The following is a 19472-nucleotide window of genomic DNA, read 5'->3' as shown; positions in this document are numbered from 1 at the left end:
GTTTACAAAGACACTGGTGCTTCATCTGATTCTGATCTCTCTTCTGTTCATTTTTGACGTACTTTCTGCTTTGCTTCCTTTGTGTGCTCAGCATCTCTGACATTTGTGTTGTTTTTCTTTCTCTATAACTCACCACAGGTCGATGAACATCCCAGAACGCCCTCTCCTGGCTGTCAAGGATCTTCCTCTCTGCCTTGTCCTTCTTTCTGTCGATCCTGCATGCAGGTGAGACAGCCCACACATAGACCATAGAGGACTGAAACATGAGGTCAAACTGCATAAATCCAGGCAGTCCTGACTTACAAAAACATCCAGCCTTTTCCTCTCTCCTCACTGACGGCTGCAGTCTACAGAGTAAAAACCTCAGCAGTATAGGTCTTGATCTATTTGCTGGTGTTACTTCTGGTCTGGAGAGACCTACCCCTTACATAACTGCCATTTACTGATTGGCTCCTGCTTCGTGTTGTCCCCCTGCGATACATGGCTTCCTATATTGACTTAACTTCTGTCAAACAGCAGCCAATGATTGATGTGCATTTTTTCATTGTGTTTTCACTGACATCAGAGGATAAAGTGTCCTAACTATCTGTCAGGGATTATTTTGTGCTTACACTTGCCAGCCACCAGAGAGCAGCCTCACAAAACAACCCAGAGCAAGTGATTGTTAGAATTCAAGAGGAATTGTTGTTATTTTTTGGAGAATAACACAAAGTGATGTGTTGAAACGATGCATGATTGACGTATGCACTCACTTGACTTGAGCCTCAGCTTGCATGAAGATGAATTCCCACTTTCTGGCGAAAGCCCTCTGCAGCCGAGCGAGGTTCTCCTGCAAGATGCAATTTGAATAATGCGTTTGGGGAGGATTTAAAAAATTTTTTTAAAGTAAAACCTTAAAATATTCTCTTGTGAGGTGCTTTGCAGAAGTATTAATACCCCTTGAACCTTTCTATATTATACATTACAAATATTAATGCATAGTATTAAGATTTGGTGTGATTGACAATTAAAAAGTCATAAATAAATTTTCAATCAGCAGCTGTTAGCCAATTTTTGATGTGGGTGTAAAACCATCCATTAATGCAAGAACTTTGCTATATGGTTCACAACTGAAGACTAAAATTATTCTTTATTCTTCTTTACAAAATTGTTGGAGTTCAGTCAGATAGGTTGACAATCACATGAATTCTGCCTGACATTTTAGCATATGAATATGTTTTGATCAACACCACAACATAAACCCTCTGCTCCAGCCTTAAGTCTGCTGCAGCCTTCACCGGGTTTTTTTTAAGGAGTATTCATCTCCTTTCATCAACACTGGCCAGTTTTCCCACCCCTTACGAAAGAAAACCATCCATGTAGTATGAGACTGCAAAAACCAGTGTGACATTATGTGGTGTGTTCTTGGTGATGTTAAGGTTTTGTCCTCCTCACACAAACAAAAAGCTCAGATTTGCTTTTATCTGACCAGAGCACTATCCACAGTTCTGCTGTGTTGTGGCAAACTGCAAGCAGGACTTCTTTGGCTCTCTTTCAACATTAGCCTTCTTCTGCAGCCTTCACAGGACAACAGCATTGACAATTACATTAAAATACACACAGGTAGATTTTAACAATTAAAAGACTAATGAAAGAAATGGATTGGTTCATTTAGGGGTATCAAAGTAAAAGGGAGTGAACACAAATCCACACCATATGTTTCATACATTAGTTGCAAAACTTATTGAAAACAATCTGATTCCCTTTTACAAATGTGCACCACTTGGTGCTTATTCTTCAAATGTGATCATTATAAACTGCATTAAAGCTTGTCGTAACAAGAAAAAACGTGCAAAAGGTTCAGGGGCTACTGATATTATTTCAGCTCTGCATAAGCAGCTCTACTACACACGCAGTGTGTTTTTTGACAAGTTTCATTGTTGTGTGGTGATGTCCAGAAGCTGAGCAGCTTCAGCTTCTGGACATCACCACTAGATGCTTGAATGTAAATTCATACTCAATTTACCTTCTGTAAAAACACAAAAGATAGTTTTTAAATGTCAACAAATGCATTCACGTGTCCATGTTAATGCTCAAAAAAGCATCTGTCCAAGCTAAAGTAAGTGACCTCATTACAAAAAGGAAAACTCCGGCCAGCAGGCATGTTAACAGTAAGAGCAATGATGCCTGGAGGCATAAAGTGACCTGAATAAAACAGGAAGGAAGTGCATTGGACAATAGTTGCAGAGTCATTTGGAATATTAAAGTGCAGAACATAGCTACTCTGTGTAACAGCAAAAGCTCAGCACTAGGGTAACGTGCCTCCTGGGGGCATATTGACCTGCTGATGCCAAATAATCCTGCAGGTATTTTGGGGGTGCGTTTTGTAGCCAGGAAATTATTGCCATCAAATGGATCTCCTGGAGCGCAACCATTCATAATGGCTTGATGCTATTTCCAAACCCCAGAAGACATGAGTAAAGATTTATCCTGTTTGCAATCAGCTTGCTGGTGGTTTTTAAGCTAAAATAACATTTTACTTACCGCTTCGTAGTCTGCGAGCTCGAGTCTGGCTTTATTCTGCATGGTGCGCTTGCACAAGTAAATGGCTGGGGAGGGGGAGAAGGAATAATCACATTTTTAAAAAGTCAAATGATTTTAAAAGAAAGGTCAGTTGTTTCAAATCATTTTTTCTGAACCAATATCTCAGATGTTTATAGCAACACCAATACTCATCTAATTTAAGCATGAAGCCTATTAGTTGTCTTATAAAATAAAATAAAAACAAGAGGGCTATCCAGTGAGACAGAGATTTGGTCAAAGCAGTCAATGCATCTTGATTTGTTAGGGTAATCCTATCCCATTGGGTTCTCTCTGGTGGATGTTCCTCAGGGCCAGATGCATTACAGGGAAGAGCCCTGTGGATCAATACTTCGTGAGTGTCAACAGTGTGAGCTGTGTTTAAGCTCTGGAGAAAGAAACAGCTAAAGACATCAGGGAAATCTTTGCAGGTTTTGAGAAGGAAGTGGAAATCAACAGCTTTTACTCACCATAGTCTGTGTTCTCAGGTTCCCAGCAGTTTGAAGGCCAGAAGTATGGAGACTGATAATAGACAGAATTTAATTTTAAAAATGGCTCGTTTTCTAATTTACAAGCTAAATAAAGTTTTTCTGTCCATTCCTTTCATCACTTTCAGAACAGTTCTGGTCAGAAGTGTGAAGACACTCAAACACGAATTACAGTCAGACTAATTTAGACTTTTAATGATGCATTGGAAATGTCACTTTGCCAACATGCAACCTCCAGGAGTATTTTTGATAAGAATTGGGTGAACAAGTTAAAATTTTGATTCTGCTGTGATACTTGGTAACCTGGAGTTATGCTTTGATTGTGCGGTTTTGTTACAGTTGGCGTTCTATATTCAATAATTTATATGTATTATAATTATATATATAATTTATATATATATACTATATATATATATACTTTATATATATATATATATATATATATATATATATATATATATATATATATATATATATATATATATATATATATATATATATATATATATATATATATATATATATATATATAATGTATATATTAAAGCATATTAATGTTTATTTTGTGTTTGAGTTATTAAAATAAAAAGTTATAAAATATTTTGAGGAAATCTCAAGTATTTGTGGATTATAAATATTGAGCTCCTCTGTATTATTTTCTGTCTTCCTGGTTAAGTTACTATGTGGTCTGTAAGCTCATGGTTCTCTTGAGATTTTCTTCAATTTCTTGTAACTTTTGGATTTTCATGGATTTTCTTATTCATTGAATTATTCTGTATTTTAGTATTCTCGCTCAATATTTGACCGCCTTCCCATCAGAAATGGTAGAGTCAATTAAAAAGTATAATTTTCTTGGAAGGTGCCACATTTCAAAAGTAGCTCATACATTTTATTGAGGTTCTGATCATTCTAGAAACTCTGTGTTACATAATTTTCCCCATTTCAGTGTAAAAACATTGGTGAACTTTGTTTGAAAGCTTTAGTTCTTTGCCAAGAACTAAAGCAGTTTGAATATGTATCCAAATATCCAGTCAGGACTATGCCAGAATTTTATTGCTGTCTACAATAAGGTGGTGGTTTCTCTGAAACACAATATCTACTCAAATATTGTTGCTTGTATGAACATATCTGAGTGTGTATCTATCTGTGTGCATTTCAGAAGAAAATATATTATACTTTAAAAATGTCCACACATATATTGTTTTGTTCAAATGTATTGTTAAAGGCAAAAATAATTATTAATAATTATATTCCCTCACCTTTATTGGGATCAAAATGAAAACAAGTATTTGTTCAAACACAGTCTTTGAAGTACCTTTAGCTACTATACATAACCATGAAGCAATGGTGACTTTTTTCTCTCTATTCCTGCTGAAATTACAGATTCAGAATTCCTTCCTGAGTGCATTCATAATTGATGACTTCAATTTGTCATGCATTCTTAATAGTAGGACAGAATTAGAACCACATATTTCATTTGCACTATTTGTCATGACAGTAATTAGCATGAGGAGAAAGACTGATGCTGATAAATGCACCTGTGTGAGCATAATAACTTGCTCTCATTCAGAACTGTCAGCTCAGAATAAAACAGTCTGTAACACAATGCACAAAAGTGTGACAAACATTGGAGGACAGCTGCCATTAAATCTGGGTGCTCTACCAGTTTAGTACCTATTTTAAGGCTGCCACAGTCTCTAGCAGTACTGCTATGCAGATTTTCCAGCATGTTACAATGGACTCTTCTCAGGGTTTCTGGTTAGTGGGCCTGTTGCATCATCATCAGAGGGAATATTTTTAGCCCCAGCTGAATGAATAAGTGTTGCCCTCCCTGCACAGATATAATAAAGGCTTTTAATTTTGGCCAATACTAGCAAAGATAAATGCTCCTCCTCTCTTCTTAGGGCTTCCCAGTTAAGGATTGTACTGGGTAAGATGGAGCTAACAAAAAACACCTTTGTGACAAGCTCCACTGTTGGCCCACAGGCTCTGTCCTGCTGCCTCCTCTTGCTCTGATGCACCATTCAACAAGGTGCACTGTATAGTATCGACCTTGGTGGAATGAGTAATAGGCTTAGGAAGGATTGTTCTCATTAGCATCAAGCAGTAAACACATCCCTCTGATAAACAACTATCATCTTATTATTCTATACTCAAAGGCCTTGCAAAGCCCCAGGACAGCCCCACGCCGGACTTCTCTGTACCTGAAAGCGGTAGTGGGTTCCGTCATCCTTTAAGGTCAGGACATGGTCAGAGATGGGAAAGATGTAGCCATGGGCTGCGATCAGACTACCGAGGTGGATGGCTTCAGCTAGTGATGGGAGAGAGGGGAAAACACATGAAATGTGTTTCCATCTCTCTGTGTTTTCATTACTCAACATCTGTCAGCAGGCCCACCTGGATCCTCAATGGAGAGGTTTTTCATCAGCCACTGAACAATGTCTGCCCCTGTTTTCCACAGAACAGCAACGGTCAGAAAGGTGTCACAATTACAAATACACAACAGTTCAGACAAAAGCTGCCTCTCTTCAAAGCTGTCAAAGTTGGGTAGGTGTCTAAATATAGCGCACTGTTGGCAGGTTTGCACTGCATTCGCTGCTCCTGGACAGCAAAACATTCAGCCCCCCTGTTGGTGCTTAGTAGAAGCTGCTGGAAAGCCCTGGAGGAAACCATGTGAAGGACTGACTCAGACGCAGCCTCACAGAGAGACAGAGCAACCTCCACGTCCTATTCTTGTGACTCACTATTACACAGAAGCATAAACATAAAGGAATACAGCACCTACACAAATAGGCACACAAACAGAGGGAAGAAGGCGCTTTACCGAATTGGTAGCAACAACGGGATGAAACAGCCCGGCAAAGACATGATCTCCCTGCTTTTTTAGTAGTAGCATCGAAAATGAGCACAGAAGGTCATACATATATAATTTATTGTGACTCATGTGTTTTGCATAGTTAAAGAATGCAAGAATGGCAAACACACAATACCAAGGACAAAGTTATAAATGCATAAGGTGATATAAGCCCTTACTAAGAAAGAAGCAGCTCATAGGGTGCAACATTCTAAATGTTAAAACATGATTCACACACACGTGCAGTATATGCTCATTTATGGTTTTCACACAAATACAAACCTGATACCACACTAGGGATCTTTGAGAGGAAGCTTTTAACGGTCCGGATGGCAACTCCTCCGGCTTTCTCATCTTGTATTCGTGTAACGATGTCTTCCATCTGTGGAGCAGAAAGATAGAGGTTGTTCATCCCATTGCATTTTATAAACTGTTGGTCAAAAGGTTTTCAACACAACAACTCAATCCGGTTTTTAAATTAAAAGTCAAGCAGTTCACGTTCAAGGAATAGCTTGAAATGATACAAAAGTAATGGTTGAACAGCCAGGTGTTGAAATAAAGAAGCAAAACTGAAAAATAACATATGTCTCATAATGTAAAAAAAAAGTAGTTACAAGAAATATTTTAGCAACTTGAAGCTCAGGCTGAAATCACAATGAATGTCTGGCAGAATCTTTTGCTCAACCTGACTTAGCTGGAAATCACATGACAAAGTATTGTGTATGTTGTTGCTGCATCTGCAGTGATGACGCTGTACCAATTTGCTGCGGTGAGAGCTGAGATAAACTGAGAAACTCTTGATTTGTCAGTCAACCTATGTTCCTACCCTTGTCCACAACCAAAAGAAATAGATTGTGGATACAAGCAGCTGAAATGAGTTTGAACGGATGGACGGACGGATGCATGCTTTAAGAGTTTTAAGTTGAAGCAAGTAATGTAAAATGCCATGCTACATTCTGCAGCTGACACGTCATATCCAATTCCACACTTGTGAAGAGGCTTGAAGCTGAACAGTTTAATTTAAACATTTCTCTTTCTGACAATAACATGAAGTGACACCCATAGGATCTTCCACTCTGTAAAGCTCAAAACCTCAAAGACTTGGGTCAAGGGTTCAGCAAAACTTAATCCAGGGTTTGTGTGGCTGTGGCCACATATTGAAAGTGATTTATTTAGCTACAACTAGGGGTTAGAAGTTTTCCACAGCCGAAAAAGCTCTCAATGTTAATCCCAGAGGCAAAGATAAACATCACACCTCCGACCGAGCCAGAGCCTCAAACACATCACACATTAGCTGCCTAAAATTAGGCGCATCCTTTCACAGCTCTCCATGCAGCCAGCACACAGCACAGATCTCACAGCAAGCAAGCAAACATTCGGTCTTTGAAGAGCAAACATGATACATCCTTATAAGAATTCATAATTTCTTATTATTACATTTAAATATGTTTAAATGTCAAATCTTAAATGATTTATGAGGTGGGTAAGATGGTCTAGTAGAGCCTGACTAGAAACATTTCTAGTCAATTAAAAATTCCATAAATATTTAGACGTAAGTGTGTAACTACAGTCAGTTTACTGTGGTACTTTCCATTAAGGTAGTTGGATTGGCAGATAAATGCTTTATGCCTGGCTCAATGTCTGCTCAGCGAGTGAGCGCTGTCAGATACACACATACACACACATTGTTGCTGCAGTTTGTGTGAGTCAGTTAACAAGCAACTCTTGGGATAAATGCTATGAGAATTTTAAGACAGCCGATTACAGATTTATTTTTATGTTCCTTAATATCACGCCACAAGGCGGACGTCAAGTCACAAAGTCTGGCTCACAGCATCCCGCTGAGCTCTACAGTTACTGCCATTTCTGTGCACTTCTAGCCACTTGCACCACAGTTCATACATCATTTAAGAAAGCATATCTGTAAGTGAATGCTTTTTACTTACACAGGGAGGCTAGCTTGAAAATATAAAGTTAAGCGGCTTCCAGGAGCACATGGGTCCACCTCCAATTTTGCCTACACAAACACCTCAAAATGTATTTTGTGAAAGTATCTTGATAAAATTTAGTAGAGACATTTATGACCATGAGAAAATATAATAAAAACCATAAGTACTTCTCTACTTGGCCCAATTTGCCAGCCAAGCCCAAGTTAGCACACAATTTAGTCATTTTATCCAATTAATATGTGTTAATCAATGGTTGCTATTTAGCAATATTTTGCAGATCTTTTGACCACTGTTATGACATTATTATGACCATATTATCCACTGACACCCCTAAAATTGGGGTGTCATTGGATATGACTTCAATATATTAGCTTCAATATATTATTTAATCTATTATTTTACTCAACACTCTTAAGCACTATCAAGGTGTTATAAAAAAATGTTTTAATTTGTTTTATACACTATCAAGCCTGTATAAAAACCATGCAAATTGTTTTTATCACAGCCGCTTAGTGCTAATTTATCTCAGAAATTGGCAATTTCAATAGCAGCATAAGAGTGATGTTTTTCTATCAGAAAGTATCTATTTAAATCAGCATTTTGACTTTGGCTATTATTTTATCATCCGATTAATTGCTCCATCAGAAATATGCTTTGTCACACTGCTGCGCTAACAAAATGAAGCATTGTGGCACATCGGTCTTTTCATTGAAGATCAGATGCAAAACAATCTAATAAAAAGTAAAGAACTTAGCTTTGAAATTTAAAATAGCTTTGATCCATCTCTGAAGAATAAGTCAAACCTAACTTTTAGAATAACAAAAAGGCAAAGATCCTCTTGTAAAAACAAAGACCAAAGTATTGCTGACCTGCTTATCTTCCTATAGTGTGACAACAGAGGAGAAACAGCTATAGAAAATGTGGTCCACTTAATGGTATCACAGCTTTGTGTCAAGGGTTCCTAACGGCTGATCAGTGCAGCTTGCATAATAAAAGCACTTTAGTCTGTGCTCTGTTTCACTTATCAGAAAAACACAGTTTATCTAAAGCCTATGTATATACATTTGTAGGACACATAAATTCATATCCCTTTGGGCACTATAACTTTAAAGGAGATCTATAATGTTTTCAGAAAACACAGCCATAAGTAAGCTACATATGTATTCATCTTTTTAAGGTAGGGAAGTAGTTCTTTCAATGGACAGTGAAGGGACTACTAAAAAAAAAAGTGCATCCTACCAAAGGAGCTGCTGGTCATTTTTCTACACTGCTATTAATTAGTCTATTCTGTGTTCGTCGACCACTGTGTGGTTTGGCTCATCCACAAAACAGGACATAGGGTCAGACAGCAATGGACAATTATGTCTGCAGAGCAGATCATCAGGACTGACCTTCACTCCATACAGGACTAGGGTCAGGAAAGGGCAGCTAACAGTTCTGCAGACCCAACACATCTAATCCACAATGTGTTTAGACTTTTACCTTCAGGTCGGTGACACAGAGCACTATTCACAAAAAACAGTCGCCACAGAGACAGTTTCTTTCTCCGTAATTTGGATGATAATACAAAACGGGTGATCGACTTATGACAGAAATCTGGTCTCCTAAACTTAGGCCTTATGCAAAACATATGGGGCATAAACTATTTGGAGAGATTGTGCAAAGACTACAAGGAATAAGGTTCCTTCTGTGTGCGTGTGCGTGTATGGGTGTGTGTGTGCTCCAATCTTGTCCTGCTGGCAAAACAGGGCTGGACAAAATATTAATACCAATGAATGTGTTAAAGAAATAATTTTGGGGATTTTTTCTCTTTCTGAATAAATGCACTCAATTAAAATGTTCGAATTGCCTAACTATCATACAGCAATAAAAGAATGTATTCTACATTAGTAGGGCCTTTTATACATCTCTACCCAGGCAGCCAGTATATGTGAAAAGAGCTGTCAAGTAAGCAGGTCATGAATGTTTGGGCCATGCAGCCTAACTGATTCTCAAAAATTATCACCAGCTCATGTTAACGCCAGATCAGACTTTTACCAACTCTCTGTTGCATGTTTCTATGTTTAGAATTAAATTAATTGGAGAAATAACCTAAAAATGACTTACAATCTCTCCTAGAATCAACCTTAAACAGGGCACAGCAGGGACAAAAATAGCAATCAAGTAAATGTGACATGCTCAGCTCTTGTGGGCAAGATATGAGTGTAAAAGCACCTACTAAAATTAAAACACTGTGCTAGTTTCTCCCAAAAAATGAAATGGAGTTGTTAAAAAAATGAGACCGAAGATGGACCCATCAGTAATAGTGCCATCAATGATTCAGGAGACTCTGGCTGGATGTCTCCTTTTGGAGCTATAGAGAAAATGGAAAATGTCCAGGTAATTGTTGAAACAAAGGAAGTTATCCATCCTGGAGATGAGTATGCCTTGTCAGGGAGCACCTGGTGAAAATGAAGAACTCAGTATAGTTTGTCTCAAATTAGCCAAAACCCATAAAATTGTTCATGTATTTAGATCATGACTATTCAGTCAGCTAAGAATCTGTGGCCAGGTTAGAAGCTGTAATTGAAGTAAAAAGTAGTTTTATGAAGTATTTATTCACAGTGGCTGAACACAAATGAACACCACACTTATTAGATTTTTAATTGCAAATAATTTTGAAAACATGTAGTTTATTTTCTCACTTTTGTTTTATTTTTTGATGGTCTGTCACTGTATGGACATTCTTACCTGATTTTGCCTAAAAGACACACAACTGAAGAGGACGTGAGTGCATTACTTCTTTCTCAGGTTCTTGTCTGAGGTCACAACCACACCTGTCTCAACAGCAAAGTGCCTGCTTACGTTTTTATGCAGGTTTATGCAAAAGTATAAAATACACTTAACTGTTTTCCAACATTGATATCTGTGTTTTTGTAAGAATGCAGAAGCAACGAGACTCGCTGAAAGGAGCCGCCATCTGCTCCAGCTGCTCCGAGGTCTTCTGCCGACGGTGAGATTGGCTCGGCGGCGCCTCAAATCCCTGACTGTGTTAAAATGTTTATGGCTTATAATTCTAGCGAAACTGCTGTTCAGTAACTGCATCGTTGCCAGTTGCCTCATGGTGTGCCAGTTGTTCTTGCTTTGCATTTTGCAACTTGCTGTGTGAGCTTGTTCAATACAACATGTTTTAATTGGATTGTAGTTTAAGCTATTTATATGGTTTGGTTTGAAGTAGTTTGTATCTTAAAGACATATCAGTTAAAACTTAATACAATTTTTACATACAAGTGAACAAAAGCTACTAATTATATTGTTTTATTAGGATTAGGTATAGTACAACATTTTTATACTTGCACAGATTATTCATTTTGTTGCATAAAATCTGATTTATTTTGCTACTTACAGTGTGACATTTCGCAAAGTACCTTCTCTAAAGTACACAGCCTGTCACACATTACTCCCCTCAATACCACTTTGACCTCTGCACCATGCTGACTGCATAATAAAGTGAGTTCCAGCTGGTATGTGAAGCCTTAGGGGACTGAGGTGAGAAAAAGCCTGCAGGAGAGAGAAGACACTCCTCTTATTCTTTTCATATCTTCTCCATACTACAGACACCAAACAACTCCGGAACATGCCGAGTCATGACGAGGGAGCTGAGAGAGCTTCCCTGCTGGATCTGACACAGTGGCGAGAGCCAGTGACAGCTGCTTGCAGAGCTGCATACGGACGGGAAAAGCCAAGCTCAATAAGAGGGATGGTTGGAAACTGGGACTGCTTGGAGACGTGTGAATGAATCACATTTGCATAAACTCCCTCGCACACTGACACATATTCATGCACAGTCATGTGTGCAGAATTCGAAGATGAACCAAAACATAAACAGGTTTTGGTTGTTTTTTTGTGGATGTGTAAATGTGTAAATTGCTATCTTCCACAGAAACGTCCTACAGGGAAACACTTTTCCTTTCACTTTTCCTTTCACTCAACAAATATATATATACAGTATATTTATATATACTCTTTAGTGAAGATATTTCCCTCCTGTCAGGCTCTTCTGTATATCAAGTCCTTTGTAAGAGTATTCAAAAGTGTGGTGTGCATTTGTGCTGAACATTCCTCAGTCAAGACTTTGAAGAATCTTTTTTCACTGCTATTCCATCTTGGGTGAGACTCTATTAGCTTTGCGAGTGAAGATGAAATCATTACTAGTCTTTTTTAGCCCAAAGTAAAAACTCTATGGAGAATATTTGAGATAAATAATTTTCAAGTCTTGCTAAAAATGACCACGTGGTGATTTAGGTTTGGACTTTGAATGGACCATTTCATTGTCAATTGGCTTTGAACTTTAAAAGTTGTCATCCTGTATTGCCCTGTATTCAATTCCATCACATCCCATCAACTTTGACCAGCTTTTTTGTCGATGCTGAAAACTAAGTATCAGCACTCATGAATCTGTGACCACAATGTGCATGTAGGGCAAAAACTTTAAATTTGATCTCATCTAACCAGAGGACGTTCTTCAACATCACTCCTGTGTCCCCTGGAAAGCACAAAGTTTGCAATTATTGCTTTCTTTCAACTATAGCGTTCTTTATGCCTCTCTTCCATAAATAACAACTCATAGCCTTGGTCAAAATATCTGCAGTTCCTATGGGTCTCCTGACTGCTCCTTTAACTAATGATCTCCTTGTCTGACCTGTCTGCCATGTTCCTTGATCTTGAAGGGCCTTTTAGTTTTCTAATGTTCTCTAACAAACCTTTGAAGACTTCACAGAACAGTCTAATTTATTTAATTGCACTTTATGTACTTCTTTTGTGACTTCTAAATGGAATTTATTTTCATGTTTAAACGGGGCAGAATGAAAATGCATGCCACACATTTCAGATTACTTTTCATAAAGTTGGTGTATTACAAACAGTCCAATTAAACTACAAAGCATGTAAAAAAATTTAAGGGTACTGTGATCTGAGTAATCATGGTAGTGATGTGTTGGAAAAGCTTTAAAAATGAGATTTTAAAAATCTGAACCACAGCGTGTGTTGTTGAACATTCTTATCTGATCCTCTGAAGCATGAAAGCATGTAAAATATTCATGACTGATGGAAATCTAGTCCCTTCATTTCAGTGCCCTTCATTCCAGTCAGGTGTTGACAGGTTGATTCATGTGTAATTAAATTACACAGGATGCATTAGCAGTCTTTACCTGTGGCATCCACAGCAGAACAGAGTCCTAGAAGAAGTTGCAGGAATGCATTGAGTCCACATTTAGAAACAGTTTGATTGCCAGCCCTTCTGGATGCTAATAGCGTCCTTCTAAACCAGAAGGATTCTTCTGTCATACTTAACCTTCAGCTATGTTGGAAGCAATCAGATCCGAGTATGAATAAGGATGTTCCCTCCTGTCAGATGATAATTCATCAAGATAACATTTTTAAACTGCGCGTATGCCAGAACGGATTATCTTTCTAAAAACGCAAGTGGCATGAAAATCAAAGCAATTAAAAGTTTTGCTTCTCTAATAGGCCTGCTGGTTGAGCTTTCATCCTTTCTTTCTATAAGCTGGCAAATTTGAAAACTTATTTTAAGGTTTGCTGTGGCAAAATGAGATGAAAGTCAGGGGTTTGACGTTGGCAAAAGTTCTTGCGATGACCACTAAAACGGAATCAGAGCCAGGCTGAGCAGCCTGTGCTGAGGAGAGTGTAAGTCTGCCCACAAACCGCAGTGACTCATTGGGTCACCTTTTGTTGATGAGACTCAAAGAGGACAGAAAAAGACCCCTCTCCTCTTGTAAACGTCTGTTGTTAGATACTTCACGGGTTGCTAAGGGCTTGAGTGATGGGAGAAAACGGGAGTCTGCCGTTCCTCTTTAAAACAGACGGTCCTCTTTAAAACAGAGTGCCCTGCTCAGACACAGAGGCTGCTTTTAGAGGCTGGTTTGTACCCTGATGTGTATAAATCTTTGGGTTTTGTGAGTTTTCGTTTTCTTCTAAAACAAGCTGAGGGACATTTACGTCATGCACTGCAACAGTCCATGAAATGTCACTTTCTTCATTATTTGCAGTTTCTTTCTCTGTGGGAGATCACTTACTAGTAGAAATTTGCATGCAGAGAGGCACAACCTCTCACACCACCTGCATTTTAAGTGCCTACAGGGTTCTGCTTTAAAATAAAAAGTAATGTCTTCAAAGGTACTGATCTTTTATTTTATTTTATTTTTTTAAAAGAGGCTCAGTGGAGAGCAAATTGCATGCAGAGCAAGGAAAATGACAGGTAAGGTAAGGTAAAACAAAAAGACTGCAGAAAAGCCACAACATGTTAAACTCCATCAAATACAGCTGTTTACAGAAACATTCATACTCATTAATCATTTCAAAATGTTGTCACATTACAACTTTAAACTGCAGTGTTGGGAATTTCTATCACATACCAACATGAAGCAGGTCATAATTGTAAAGTGAAAGAAAATAAAATTTCAAAGGTCTTTATAATGGAAACATAAAAATAAACATGTATGCTTTAGTATTCAGCCCCTCTTTACTCTTATGCTGTCAAATAAAATCAATTACAACTAATTGTACTCAGGAGCCATTCTGTTATTAAATGGCATCAATTTGAGAGTAATTTGACTTCAATATTATCCCGCTGTTCTGTAAAGGCCTCAGAGGTCTGTTAGAGAACATTTGAGAACAGACCTGATAATCAAGACTGAGGAACACACCAGAGGAGGCAGGAACAAAGAGATTAAAGCAAGTTGCTGCAAATCTAACAAGACACGGCCATTGACCGTCCACAACCAGCAGCTCAGAAATCCATTGATCAGACTAGAGAATCTGTCTGTAATGCTGTACCTGCGCACAACATCTTTACTGTGAAACATGGTGGTGGCAGCCTCGTGATGTGGGGATGGCTTTCTTTAGCAGGGAAATTTGAGATAGAAAATATTATGTCTCAAGTCTCCGAGGAGTTTTTGAGGAAAAGTCTCATGAGCCGAGAAAACTTGCTAAAGACTGGGAAGACTTGAGACTAAGATGGTTGTTATCCTTCTGGGAGATCAGTGACCTTACAGTTACAGCTAGAATGGAATGGTTTAGATTAGAGCTGAAAATGTGCAATGCTGATAGTCATACTTTGTAGAACTCCAGGTTCTACAAAGTACTGACCCATGGTGGTTCTTAGTGTCAGTCTGTCACATAAAAACAGACAGTTTATTGAGAACATTTTAAAAAGTTCATGGAGGATGAATAGCTGGAGATGTGTGTTCAGTTTCGGGCTTTCACATCAGGATTTCATGTCTCCACCTCCAGTCCTTTTCTCTTGTCCATAAAGAAACTCTGACCGCTGAGTCGCAGCACATCCTCTGCCAAACTGCTGGTGACATGGGCAGATTTCTATGGCTGCTAATACAAACTCAATTTCTCCAACCTCCTTGGTCAATATATCTTTACCTTGACGTGTTATCTAGGGCACAGCACAAACTAACATGAACTAATGCTTGCAGGAAATTGGTTTGAGGTGCTGAAACCTCAGGACCATCTGTCTATCTTTGAAGCAGGCATCGTCCCCTGACAGCGCTCCTGCTGGCCCCCTTTCCTCCAGGCCTGGTGGTAATTGGGTTGCAGCAAGGGAGGAAAGCGGATGAGTTGTCGAGCCTGGGTTTGTCTCGTCCCTCGCCTGACTCACAAGTCTGCTCTTGATGTCTGACGCTCATGAGACGAACTCCCCTACTGAAGAGTCTACTTGTGGGTGAGGATGGGAATATTGAAGGTGCCTATAAGACTGAAATAGGCATACAACTTAACAACAAGCTTATTTTAGGTTTCCCACAAACAGAATTTGTGTTTTAGTGACAGACCGAAAGTAGTAAATAACTGAAGAGGAAAGAAGAGAATATACTGTTTTCAGCTTCTTTTGGTTATTTTTGAAAAAAAGTAAATAAATTGGAAAAGTGTGGTGTCTATTTGTACTCAGGTTCCCTAAACCAACACTTTATAGAACCACATTTTGCAGCTGCCTATGTTTTCCAGTTTTGCACGTTTTATCCAAACTGAAACAATTTTAACTAAGTCAGAGAGGATAAAGAGTATTTGTAGACAAAAGTTTTGAGGTTTTGTTGAAGATTTGCTATTGGATTTAGGGACTGGACTTTAACTGGGCCATTCTAACACATCATCATGCTTTGATCTAAATCATTCTTTTATAGTAGCGCTTGCTGTAGGTTTAGGGTTCCTCTGCTGCGGGAAGATAAACTTTGGGTCTAAAATCTTTTAAAGCCTCTAGAAAGTTTTTTTGATGTCTTTAATGATGTGGTCACCACCATGATCCACATGGGATTTTTCATATAAGTTAAATTTTAAATGACCAGAGCTCCTCCTTCCACATGTTGTTTTGTGGTAAGTAGTGAAAAGGACTTACGTCTTTCTTTCAACAATTGTTTTCTTTTTCCTTCTCTTCCACTAAGGCTACGACTGAAGTGTGTGAATAATAGTTGTTCCAGATTCTCCCATCTGAGTTGTTGATCTCTGCAGCTCCTCCAGTGTTACCATAGACGTCTTTTGTGATGGTGTGTGTTAGTGTGGGTGGATAATAATCTCTTTCCTTTTTTAGGTTACATAGCCGTACTGTTACTGTGAGATGTTCAAAGCTCTGAAAATCATTTCGCAAACCAAAACAGCAAACTATAATTTTCCCTCCACTGTATAATTATGTGCTATTTTGAGTTAGTCCAATTCATAAAATCCTATTGAAATGCATTAAAGACAGAATCTGAAAAATTTCACGGTGTATGAATACTTTTGTAAAGCCATGTGTCTGTCTGCCATTCCAATATCCACTTTGCCCTCTGTAGTTCATCAGTAGTGTGTGCATGCGTGTCTAATAGCATGTAACAGCACTTTGCTGCCAAATCATGTGTCACATCTTAATCAGCTTAACCACATTTTGACCTAAATGTTATTTTACCTTTTTTTTTTTTTTTTTTTATCATGTCATGAATTCATAACACCATCTGTTCCTTATTCCTTCTCTCTTGCAACAGACTTTACGTTCCAACCTGCCAAACATTTTATACTTCAGTCCTAAATGATCCTGTTTCTCCTCAGCTTGGCTGCTTTTGCACTTCAATACTCACAAGAAATCAGTGTGTGAGAGAGAGGCCCTTGACCTTTAAATATGCATGGATTTTCTATCACGGCTGCCGGTGTAGAAGAGGATTTTTAGGGCTCCGCTGTGTGTCATTAAGCTCCACCCGTCCTCTCTTTTGTTGTACAACTGGCACACACACACACAGGTGTTACTGCAAGGCCTGATATGCCCATTACCTGTGCTGGATCAGAGCTACGCAGCACAAAGGAGATCCACGCAGATCTTTTTATACTCTCATAACATCAAGGAATCTGCATTTTTACTAGTAGGACGTTTTTCTAAGAGCGGCCCTTCAGTTCTTATGATGAGCTATGAAGACATATCTGCCTCTTACTGGATGACAGATTAGCAATGTTGGCAATAAAGCCTTGTTATTCCCAACTCATATGTGCAGGTAATAAAATTTGGCCAGCTGGGCTCACATATGGAGGTGAAATCTCATCTCTTGGTGCTACGGGGCGGCAAGCAATGCTGCACACTTGTAATATGCTTTGCTGCACTCAGTCCCGGAGGCGACGACTCCTTTTCCTGACAGAGACCTGCAGAAGAGATGTTTGCAACCCTGGCTTTTGTCTTGCTGTCGTCGCTCCCCTCACACAGCTCTATTATGAGACAAGCAAATGAGGCATGAGATGTTTGGTGGGAAGCTATGAGAATTGTAGCAAAAAATGTGCTTCATGGAGGTTTTTAAAATTTTCACCACACAGGGTGAAAATGTTACACTTCCTTTACTTATTTACATATTTAGTCATTGAGTAAATGTGTTGGTGTTTCATTCGTATGTTAATTTGAAGGGTTATTAAAGATTTACTCTAAAATACCTAAGCTGATCAAACCTTTACTGGATACTTCTACACTAAACAGAGATTCTTTAAAACATGGTCTCATAGTTATGTCACCTTTATTCTATTTGTGAAAATGGATAAAAAAAACTAAAGAACTGTTTTGGCATTAATCCCACCCTAAATTGTCAATCTAGATCTAGATTGACTGTGTAAAAACAATATACAGAAGCGTCAAACTTGGCCTAAATTATTTTTCTTTATTTTGACAATTCTCTTTGAAACACAAAGTCTAACTTTAAAAGAACTGTAAAGTTGAATTTTTAATGATTAAAACATCAGGTATAATCTGAAAAGTATATATATATATATATATTGTAGATTCTCTGGGAGAGTGTATTTGTGTTTCTGTATGAGATGCTAATCCAAGACACAATTTATGCAAGAACCATCACTTGCTATGTTGCATCTCTAGCAAAAACACATATTGATACCGACTGGTGCTATTACTGGTAACCTATAGAGTCCAGCCAACCACCTTGTGCGGAAATCTAATGCACTGCCAGGAGACAACCGAATGTGCTCATAAATCTTGAAATGCTTCACCTTAGGGAACCAAAAATGAACCATTCTTTATGTCTGCAGAGCTAGAATTTGCAGTCTAACAGTCTCACAGCTTTAAATTATTAAAAAGACTCTCTAGAAAAAGGAACTAGCCATGCTTTGTAGTCTAATATCCTTTCAATATATTTTTAAATGAAGTGTCTTTTACTGTCTCCTGCCCAGCCACAAGCTATCTGCCTGTGACAGCAGGCTGTAATTTTAGCAATGGCTTGCAAGGCCAATTTGCTCATCCACACCTGATTTACAAGGACATGTTAGTTGTTTTATCATTTTCTCTCCAAACACAGCGTTTTCTTCTCTTGGAAGAGCTCACAAATATTTTTCAGATGACATGGAGAGGGAAGACGGACAGCGAGAAGGCAAAATGAGCTTATGTCATTGTTGTAATCCAAAGCTCGCTGAAATATCATTTAGTACAGAATAATCTGAGTCTAAAAAGCTAATTACCAGCAACGTTTGTGCATAACCTGGAGCCTTAGTCACAGTTTGTAAAAAAGCCAAAGCCTCTCACAAGCAAATGAACATGGCAAAAGTTCAATTCATAAAAAGTTTTCTGAGCAAAAGTTCAACAGCATGTATGAAAACTTTTATGCCATCTTGTATGCTACTAGGGAAGTCATAATGTAACTGTAAAATAGAAGTTGAGGCATTGTATTGTCTATTGTAAAAATATGAGTTACATGATAAATGAGGAAAAGGATTTCATTGCATTATTATTCTTAAAACGCTATGACCATATCAAATAAACATGTTCCTTCCAAAATCCCAACAGGCAAGGTTACTATATTTAGATCACTTATAGGGATTTATTTTGCAGTGGTTCAAAACAAACATATCTATTCTCACACTCTGTAAAAATAAAAATAGAAAATGAAAATAAAACAAAAACATTCACACATAATAGTGCTCAAGATGCTTGAGCCTCCACAAAACAAATCACAGCAGGACACAGAAGATGAGAAAAGAATATGAATGAAATCTATTCTCATGTTTCCATCATTAACATCTTGGTGACTATCTTCTATATCAGGTGTGGAGTTCAAAGGCAGGAGTCTATTTAACTGTCCAGATAGATTACAGTCACACAGA

At 38.2% G+C, this 19472-nt stretch overlaps 1 protein-coding gene across 6 annotated transcripts in view; it reads right to left on the bottom strand.

Annotated features, from left to right (window-relative positions):
- LOC122846583 (regulator of G-protein signaling 6-like) overlaps nt 1-19472 on the bottom strand; it is a 42351-nt gene that overhangs the window by 6539 nt on the left and 16340 nt on the right. For all 6 annotated transcript variants that reach the window (XM_044143624.1, XM_044143626.1, XM_044143627.1 and 3 more), the window contains 7 exons: nt 6184-6283; nt 5445-5495; nt 5252-5358; nt 3030-3081; nt 2524-2588; nt 753-829; nt 134-215 (listed from right to left, as the gene is read on the bottom strand). In XM_044143624.1, coding sequence (XP_043999559.1) covers nt 134-215; nt 753-829; nt 2524-2588; nt 3030-3081; nt 5252-5358; nt 5445-5495; nt 6184-6283 — 534 coding nt within the window. The remainder of the gene's footprint in view (nt 1-133; nt 216-752; nt 830-2523; nt 2589-3029; nt 3082-5251; nt 5359-5444; nt 5496-6183; nt 6284-19472) is intronic.

Source organism: Gambusia affinis, linkage group LG16, assembly GCF_019740435.1.
Source record: "Gambusia affinis linkage group LG16, SWU_Gaff_1.0, whole genome shotgun sequence".
Lineage (NCBI taxonomy): Eukaryota > Metazoa > Chordata > Actinopteri > Cyprinodontiformes > Poeciliidae > Gambusia > Gambusia affinis.
The sequence above is the reverse complement of the archived record's forward strand: the minus strand, read 5'-3'. Positions and strand labels throughout refer to the sequence as shown.